Raw genomic sequence first — 9,634 nt, forward strand, 5'->3', positions numbered from 1 at the left:
ATAGACCTAGACTGAGATTAACTCTTTGCTACCTTTAGATTGATACGAAAATAGAAAAGGTGTGAATTTTGCAATATGTAATATGCACTTAACATCTTTTTTTTTTTTTTTTTACAAAAAAAGAATAAGCTAACTTGTTTAAATCATCAGATGAAAATGTTTGTATGATATTTTATGGAAATCATGAGGCATTTTCAGTCTGATTAAAGAAAGTTTTTGTCTTAGAAATCCTGGTTTCATTAGCTGTTTTACTATAGTTTTCCCTCTTTTTCTTTCGTATGGCTGCATACCATTCTTTGTATTATGATATTGATAAATACAAATACTTTTTTGTTGGGAACAATGTCAAATCTGTTTATTAAGCTAAAAAATGATACAAAAAAAAACAAAAAAAAGAACAAAAAAAACCCAAGAACCAAAGAAAAAAATTAAATAAAAACAACGCAAAAAACAAAACGCTTGTATTGCAAGACAATGCTTGTTGTTAGAGTTCGAACAGTCTTTTTCGTGATTGTGTGCTTTTCCTAGGAATTATTTCCTGAACGATCATAATATGGGTTCTGTTTTAGTTTGCAGTGTTCTTTCTACAAGGCGTTGGACTTATGATTTGTTTAGTTATTTTCAATGCTCCGTTATATTGTACAATATTTTTTATCCCTTGGACTGTTTGTACTTGACAACATCATGTTGTTCGCCGACGTACATGAATAGCCATTTAGAAATATCAAGACTCGGTAAATATTAAAATAAACACATACAATTAAAACTGTTTTTTTAATTAAAATCTGGAAACAAAATTATCACATATAAAAATATAAAAATTGCATTCTATTTACAATAAAAAATGTAAAATATGAGAAAATAAAATATTACATCAAAAGCCCATATTGTGTTATGGAATTATCAAATGGATGTTCAGAAAAACAAACATAATTATGTACAAGAATGATGTAAAGATGAAGCCAAGTATGTAAAAAGAGGGGTCATCAATGCTTTAATACCATTTTATGCTTAAACATTCATTCTCTTTTTTTCTTACTAGTCTCGTTGTAATCTATTTAATCATATTTACTTGTTTTTTCAGTGCATTTACCAGAAAGATTATTTAAAAAAATTAGTTAAAGGACAAAACAAATTGGTTAAATTCATTAATATTCGTCCTAAATTTTCTGTGCCTGTGTCATGACACTAAAAAAATCCGAAAGTACATGAGTATTCTTAGCACCTTCCTATTCTGAAATCAAACTGTTTTGGAATGGACATCACAACCTATGCATAAAAAACGGTAAAAACAGAATAATGATTCAATGTTACAGTAACGGTGGTGAATTAAAGTCAATGTCTGTAACAGTCGTGCAGAAATTGCGCAGGAAAAGTCTGACCATATTTTCAAGAGCTTCGTATGTTGGAACTTTCATAACATTCGACATTCCAGCTGTGTTGTGGCGTGGTTCCGGACCAATAATTATAGTAAATAAATTAATGTCTGAAAGTGACTCAATGTACGGTAAAACAGTTTCTACATTTTCAAGCTCACTGTCCAAGAACGTAACACCAATTGGTTTACCCCTCTGATACTCATTGTTTCGAATACTTGTCACAAATTTCTCTAGTAGTTGGTATGAGCCCGGATACGTTTGACCTCGTAGTCTCAGGAAGTCACGTGGTGACATAAGCGCGGTTTGTCCATCGATCGGGCAGAAATCAAGCAGGCGACGGACCATGATGTTGTTCAATGACTGCTGATCGAATACATCGACAACATTAAAGATGAAATTCGAAATTTTGTCGGATCGCTGTCTGCCCAAGTTTAAGGAATCGTACATAAAGACGATATCCATTGGTCCAGCAGTTTGGCATACTGAAAACAAAGAATAACATTAGCAGGGAAATCTACAATTCGTAAACTCTCTGTGTTACCGTTAACGTAGTTAATTTTCCTGTTTCAAATTATAACATCACTGATTTGGTAGATACTGTTTTTTTTTTATTTTGCCTGCTATTATAAAAAAAAAAGTATGTTCATTTTTGCATTTTTTCCCCAGTAAATATATCTTTTGTTGTTAGGCGTTGTCGTGATATTCTAGAATCGTTTACACTGAGAAATACTACTAGTCTGGTAAGTAACTTCTATAGTGACCTTCGACGCGTTGACAAATTGTAGCTTTATATACTTACCGACAATGCTATTTACTGGTGTGTCACATGCCCTAGAAACAAGCAAGTCTTTTATCGAATCTAGAGCATTGAAGTCATCTACCAAGAATAGATGTTTGTCATCAGGATCACTAGCTATACTCCGGAGTTCTTCCATGTCAATACCATTGCCAATGCCAATTACAAAAGTGTAGATTCCAGCGTCGTGTAACTTTCTAGCTTCTCTCCTTGTAGATTCAGGGTCCCGTGAGTATCCGTCAGTCAAGACAATAACAATTTGGGCTGCATTAGGTCTGGCAATTCCAGGAGCGAATCCAAAATTCTTGACGAATTTCAAAGCTGACGCTGTATGTGTTCCTCCCCTAGTATATGGAACATTTTGAATGGCCTGTGTTAGGGATGTGATATCATTTGCAGACCCCAATGGAACAGCTAGTCGATAGTTGTTGCTGAATGGGATAACGCCTACCCTGGTCTTATCTGGTCCAATATCAAACTGTCTGACCATGTTAACAAGGAAGCGTTTCTGTTTCTTGTAATTCTGTCGTCCAATGCTAGATGATGCGTCCATAACGAAATAGATGTCGGCCGGTTTGTCGTTACAACCTAATATAAATAGTTATTTTAATAGTTTTTATAATAACATTAATAAACAGAGTATAATGACATACTGTTGTACACAATTGAAATAATACGTGTTCTCACGCTTTATATATTGATAGAATAATTTTATTTGACTTCTACTTAATTAGAATATGGCTTGGAAAGTAATTGTTTATGAAACAGATATTGTTCTTGACAACTATATAAATGGAGACTTACGTCCTAACAAACGTTGGAGATCCAAATTATCAGGAGGGTTTGGTACAACAAAGGTCAAATCTGGTTTGTCCCTGTTAACTTGATTATTTCCGTCATTTCTATTGCCAAATACACCAAATCGATCATAGTGAAAGCGGTTAGCATTTCCAAACAAAAGCCTTCGTCTCATCTCTTCCTCTTGTTCTCTACGAATACGATCGGCTTCCTGTTCCCGTCTTAAACGATCTGCCTCAAGTTGTAATCGAAGACGCTCCTCTTGCTCTCTGCGTAATCTTTCGGCTTCTTGTTCACGTCGGAGTCTCTCTGCCTCTTGCTCTCGTCGCAATCTTTCGATGTCTATATTTTGCAATCTCTGTCGTTCTGCTTCAAGTGCTTGACGTCTACGTTCCTTATCTAACTCATTTTGTCTTCTTTGTTCTTCCTGCTGACGTAACCTCTCCTCCTCTAACTGACGGAGCCTTTCTTGTTCCGCAGTCAAACGTCTCTGTTCTTCCTCCAATGCAGCCTGTCTTTGTCTTTCGTCTTCAAGTTTTTTCAATCTTTGTTTCTCCGCTTCGATATCACTTAAGCGTTGTTTTTCAGCTTCAAGATCCCTAAGCTTCTGCTTTTCAGCTTCGAGTTCTCTCAAAAGCCTTTCTTGTTCTTCAAGATCCCGCAACCGTTGTGCTTCTAAGTCTTTTAATCTTAGTTCTTCTAATTCCTTTAGTCTCCTTTGCTCTTCTAAGAGTTTCAGTCTTTCAACTTCTGCCCATTTAGTTTCCGTTATAGTACGGTTCCATCTTGTAGTATGGATAATGGTGCGATGGTCTTCGTCCCATGTGTTCACAGGATTAGGTGGGGTCGTTGTCGAAGGGGTAGTGGGTGGTCCAACTGTTGTTACTGGAAGAAAAGAGGGTTATTAGAGACCCAAGTAAAAAAATTCATGCAGATAGTAAACAACACGTTTTTTCTGTAACAACATAATCAGCGAACAACTGGAATTATGCATTAAAAGTGATACACAAAAAAAACACAGCCATGTAACTTATATATTTCTTGTTCGAAGACATTGTATAAACGAAAATAAAACAGTCTTCCCTGAAGGTATTTAGTGTTTTGGAGTTAGGTTATACGCTGGTGCATTTGTTGTAGTGTTAACTTCAGTGCAATCATTCTAAACTACTTACATTCATAACAGGTTCTTGACGTTAAAGTATCTTTAATGGAATCTAAAGCTCTGTAGTTATCGACCTCAAACACGTGTTCCCAGTTTGGATCGCTTGCAATATTTCTGAGTTCTTCTTGAGAAACTCTTTTTCCAACTCCAATAGCAAACATTTTTATTCCTCTACGATGAGCTACTTCTGCCATTGCCTTTGTCTTGTTAGTTTCTTGTGACCGACCATCTGTAATGACAACGGCTATATTTCTGCTCAAAAATCTGTCTCCATGCTCGGGACTGAACATTTTCTCGTTCATAAACTTAATAGCATCGCCGGTGTTGGTATAAGATCCTGGTCGATATCTAACACGTTTTACTGCATTCAGAAGTGCCTTTTTGTCGCTGTAACGATCAAGGTGAAATTTCAACCAATAAGTTTGACCAAAAGTAACGACTCCAACTTGTGTGTAAGTTGGTCCAATCTCAAACTGTTTTACAATGTTTTCAACAAATTTAATCTGTCTGTAGAAATCAGGTTCCCATATACTTGCAGAGGAATCGAGAACAAATACCAAGTCTAGTACAGAATTGGCACATATATATGCTGAAAGATATAAAAGACCACAGTTAAAAGATGCTTATCCAGCATTAAGCAGTTGACTAAGTTCGAGAACTACTAGAAAATTATTTTCATTAACGTTGGTATGCAAGAGTAAGTGGATTATTGTACGGACAGAAACTGGTTACTCTCCAAACATAGACAAGACAGAACTCCCGACGACTAAATAAAAATATTCAAACTAGTAGATCAAAAGTAAAAATTAAAGTTTCGTTAATAATATATTATCTCTTTATCTCCTTACGTTTTGGGTCATATATCTAAGTTTGTGAAATTTCATCTCAAATTAAGTAGAATTGTAATTCGTGCGATATTCATAATATATATGGCACCACTAAGGCCAATATAAAAGGTAAAAATCGTTAGATCATTTTGTTGTATACATGTTCATTTTAATCAAAATACAGGCGTGTATGTTGATCAAAACCCCACAAGAGATGAATTTCCTTACCCTGCCTTGCTCTATCAAATGGCGTTGTATTTTCTTGTCCATTGACGGCGGCCAGCTATAAAAGAGATAGTTTGTTTAATTTTTATAACGAATGTCATATTCATCTTCACTTCTTTGCTTTAAGTCATTTTTAAACAATTGCAAAAAGCATTAAAATGAATTTGTGTTTGAATGTTTAACGTGTTTTATTACCTAACGATTGAAGACTTCGCTATGAGAGTTAAAATAACGTAGGATTTATTTCGACTAAATTTAAAGTTTTCAAAACATTTAGAAATTAACATTTAAAGATGACAATAACACTGTAATAAAATTAAATAGCATACCGCAATAAGAAATGGAAAGATAACAGAACAGCGCATGATGATATTATCCATCTGAAAACTGAATAAAGATGGTCACTCTTCCTCCTAATGGGTCTTTTTCTGTCTCGATGTTCCTGTGTATTTACTTTGTCGCTAAGTCTTCCTTTAATCCCTCTCATTTTTACGGCCACACTTTTATAGACTAACCACAATAGGGGTCGCATAGCTTTGAGAATACGTAATGTTACCATCATCAAAACAGATTGTAGTATCTGTCAAGCCTAATAAGATCTATGACATCAAGGGATGCTACTTAGTATCGATGTATACAATAAACACCCACAAAACACGTTTTCATTCACGACTCATGCCGAGAGCAGACGATCATTCCATGTGAGGAAATAATTTGCATATTAATTTGCATACATGCAGTCCCCTACTCATTGTCTTTTAGAGTTAAGAAATTTCTTAAATAGAACTAAATATTTCCACAACTTAGAAAGACTGGGTAAATCGCATACGCGCCAAAGCATCGTGATAATTATCAGCAGCAATTTTCAGAAGCGTGTCAGAATTCATCTGCACGGAATTTCTGCCATGCTATCAGGAGCGGTTTGATGTAATGCTGGTATATTATTCATCAAGAAGAGTTCTTTAATTATAGCAGTATGTTGTTTACTTTTAGAATTTATGTCTTTCTATCAAAATACTTCCGCTGCAACTCACGTCTTCTGATTTTTACAGCACGTGTTTATGGCAGAACAATAAACTGTAGTTTACTACGCCCTCAATAAAGAGGGAATTTTCCGGAAACAGGATGAAAACTGTTCCACTATTCATTAAGTAACACATTCTTTTAGTCCTTTATGTAAGATCATTCCGATTCGTTACAATAAAAATGGACACAAATCAATTTTCAATAATTAAAATTTCACCTGTTAATTACTATCGGTATAGACAGTTTAAATATTCTATTGGAACCATTGGAGGCTTCACTTTGAAATGTCATGAAATCGATTTGAGGCACAAGTAGTAATGCAAACGAGGGAAACGTTGAATAAGACAACACATCGAACACCAAAATTACAACAGGCATATAACAAAACGTAACACACTAAAATCCCAAAAAGTACACAAAGAAAAAAAAAAACGAAAAGAACGAACCGTGAGAAACCGTAGGTGTATTAAGGTACTCCAGAAGAGTTAGCTATAGTCTTTGCTATTCATTGGGGCATGTGTTGATAAGATTTTTAGTAGTTCTTTTTGACGATATTTTCCCACTTCAAGCTATTTTTCAATATGATTTATCTTCCAACCATATTTTTGCAAATATTATTAATGGATAAAACCAAAAGGTTACAACTGTACATGTATGTTTCTGTTCTTGGCAAAAATGAAAATATTGCTTAATACAGAAAACTTTACCATAGTGTCATACGACTGCTCAAATACATTTAATGCTTGTTTTCCACAATCAACCGAGTCAGCTAAAATTGTTTTAAAAGCACTTATGTCTTAAAACACAAGAAAATGTCAGCGATCTAATTGACCTAGATTTTTTAACGTTTATCACATCCTGCAAGATCAGACAACAGGACAAGTTGGTAATGAGTTGAATGACCAAGCTCCTGTCACGGTCATGTCTTGTCAACCAGAAAAATGTTAAGCATCCACAAGGAGCTCGTGAGGTGTTCTCCGGCATATAAGATCAAAGGGTTTGTCCCTGAAGTTAAAACAGATTGCATCTATGTAAAACATGCAATAAATAACGATAACCATATAAGGAGCAACTTGTGTCTTCTTCTTCGACGTCGACAGTCAATTTAATAGGATATAGTATTTCTGATTTAAAAAGGCAGCAAATCGTACAGCCTAAATAAAAAGTACACTTTTCATGACAACAGCATAAAACTTAAAATTATCCACCCACAGAACAAAAAGTGTACTTTGAATCCGTATTTATATGGATTTGGCAGCTTTGTTCCCACTAGTTATAATGTAGTTGGACAAAAACAGTTATATTTTTCCAATTAATTCCGCCCTTTGAAAGTGGACCGAAAATTGGCCTATTTGTACTCGATATAAAACTTATAACATTACTGTCAGAGATAATTTTTGTAAGGGACGAATTACGCAAGTTCCAACAAGTCATTGTCACACAAAATTTATCTAAGTCACATTTCAATGAAATATATTTTCGGAATGGCAACATTCTGCCAAAGTAATAAGACAAAAGATGCGCATTTTTATGCAACGAAGTAACCGATTTTTCGAGAACTTAAAAATGAACTTAGACCTCTATAGAAGCATGATACAGTACCGTAAATGTAACAATGTTCAAAAAACATTAATGAAACAAAACGCTTTGTGGGCTTTCAAACGCAACAAAAAGGGCATGAATGATGTTTTCCCACCTCATTTATCATTACGGTTACATGTATTTCCATTGTTTAAAATAAAACAAACACATTTTTATTATATAATATTCATGAATGAATTCTGATTAGTTCAGAAATGTTTGTCGACAAAATAGGTGAACAATTCCCTTTAGATTTAATTAAATACGTTTCAGAATTGAAGATATTAGAAATTTTCCTACCACATCTTAGTAGAGGACATTTTTAACTTTGTTATCACCTCAAAGAAAGACACCCGTGAGTTATTGCCTCGTGGTATAGCTTGACACTTTTACAAGTGTACGCAGGAGTAAAAGATTAAGTACTGCATACGTCATTTTCGAAATATCACTGCATCTTTTTGTATCATATTGTTGCAACAACATATAAACCTGTCACAAAACCCAATAAGACTTGTCTTATTTTCTCGTCAGTGGTTAACCTTATTTTCATACGAACTTACCCTCAACCTATTTATTATGCGCATAAAAATTTCAAAATTGGCGACCAATAACCTTAGTGAAATTTCATGAATTAATGATAGATATCAAACGTTATAAAAACAATTTATATCAAAGATATTAAATTTTGATTTTTTTCTCCGATTTATTTTCACTTAACGACCAGGACATAACAATATTTTATTTTGGTATTGAATACCTGTAACATGCCAAACTACATTTTAAATAAAATTGTTTGTAAGGTCATTTTGTTAATCTGGAAAGTAAAAACAGGAGCAAAGACATATTGAATTGACAGTTAAAGGAGAAAATTGACTGTTGAATAAGAAAAAGAAAACAACCCGGGCTATACAGCGACTTAACAGTAGATAATATTTAAAAAAAAAACGTCAAAATTAAATATAACAACACGCACGCACGTATACATGCATGTGCACACACTCGTGCGCGAAACAAATAATGCGCATAAGATTGGTTACTTTAATATATTTATCTGTTACTCATTCGTTACTCAGGTTCTTATTTGAGGACAGATTACTGCGAAGATGAAAAATTTCTGAAGGGATTTAACTCAGTCCTCAAAATCTAGCAAACTCGAGAAACACTAACTAGGTACAACGGTTATATAAGTTTATTCTGATTTTCTGTATACATAAAGGGAAACAAGAGGTCCGAGATGTTTAAAATGCAATAGAGAGTAAGCTATGTCCATTTGACAGTTTGTACTTACCAACGCAAATTATTAAGGAAAAGAGCAAATCCAATAAAAAAAAAAAAAAAAAAAAAAAAAAAAAAAAAAAAAAATGTTTTTTACATGTTTAACTAGTCCACTGCCTGAGCTTACAATCCGCCTTTAACAAGACCGATAGTTTGGATTTCTCAAATTTTTGATTTGAGAGTATGTTTACAGGCCTGGAAACGTTTAAATGACGCAAATAAGAAGCTGATAGTTTGGCCGATTTTAACGTTTACCAGTTCTTTATGCATATTTTTTGCTAGAAATGCATTTTGCATGCCTCTAGGTCTTTTAAAGTACATACAAACTACCAACAGAAACTGACACGAATATTAAATTACTCTCTCATAAAAGAGTTCCAAAATATTTATTTAGTGGTCAACAACTTTGTAAATTCTTTTAACATATTAACTGGCATGAATCACCTTCGCTCCATAAACAAATAATTTTACTTCGTTGTTATTATTTGTGAAAATTCCTTTGTAATAAAATATGAAGTTAATCTTCAAAACATATGATTTAAGAACTGTTTTATGTTGGGTTATA

General features: G+C 33.9%; 1 protein-coding gene across 1 annotated transcript; it reads right to left on the reverse strand.

Moving 5' to 3' along the window:
- Window positions 1–759: 759 nt before the first annotated feature.
- LOC148622437 (uncharacterized) lies at window positions 760–5,662 on the reverse strand. The gene is made up of 6 exons (XM_088572339.1): window positions 5,517–5,662; window positions 5,191–5,245; window positions 4,146–4,724; window positions 2,980–3,858; window positions 2,179–2,763; window positions 760–1,861 (listed from the first exon to the last, which is right to left on the reverse strand). The coding sequence occupies exons 1-6, from the start codon at window positions 5,565–5,567 to the stop codon at window positions 1,311–1,313; spliced, it is 2,700 nt and encodes an 899-aa protein (XP_088428465.1). The 5' UTR covers window positions 5,568–5,662; the 3' UTR covers window positions 760–1,310.
- Between the last annotated feature and the right edge of the window lie 3,972 nt (window positions 5,663–9,634).

The sequence above is a fragment of the Perna viridis genome, chromosome 3 (assembly GCF_037379345.1).
Source record: "Perna viridis isolate PV_CMFRI_1.1 ecotype Kerala chromosome 3, ASM3737934v1, whole genome shotgun sequence".
NCBI classification, from domain to species: domain Eukaryota; kingdom Metazoa; phylum Mollusca; class Bivalvia; order Mytilida; family Mytilidae; genus Perna; species Perna viridis.

Excerpts from the sequence above, each read along its gene's own strand:
- LOC148622437 (XM_088572339.1), bottom strand. The coding sequence starts at position 5,567 with ATGGATAATATCATCATGCGCTGTTCTGTTATCTTTCCATTTCTTATT. Across the intron at positions 4,725-5,190 it reads ATTTGATAGAGCAAGGCAGG|CATATATATGTGCCAATTCT; the intron begins GTAAGGAAATTC and ends TATATCTTTCAG. Across the intron at positions 1,862-2,178 it reads ACCAGTAAATAGCATTGTCG|TATGCCAAACTGCTGGACCA; the intron begins GTAAGTATATAA and ends CTTTGTTTTCAG.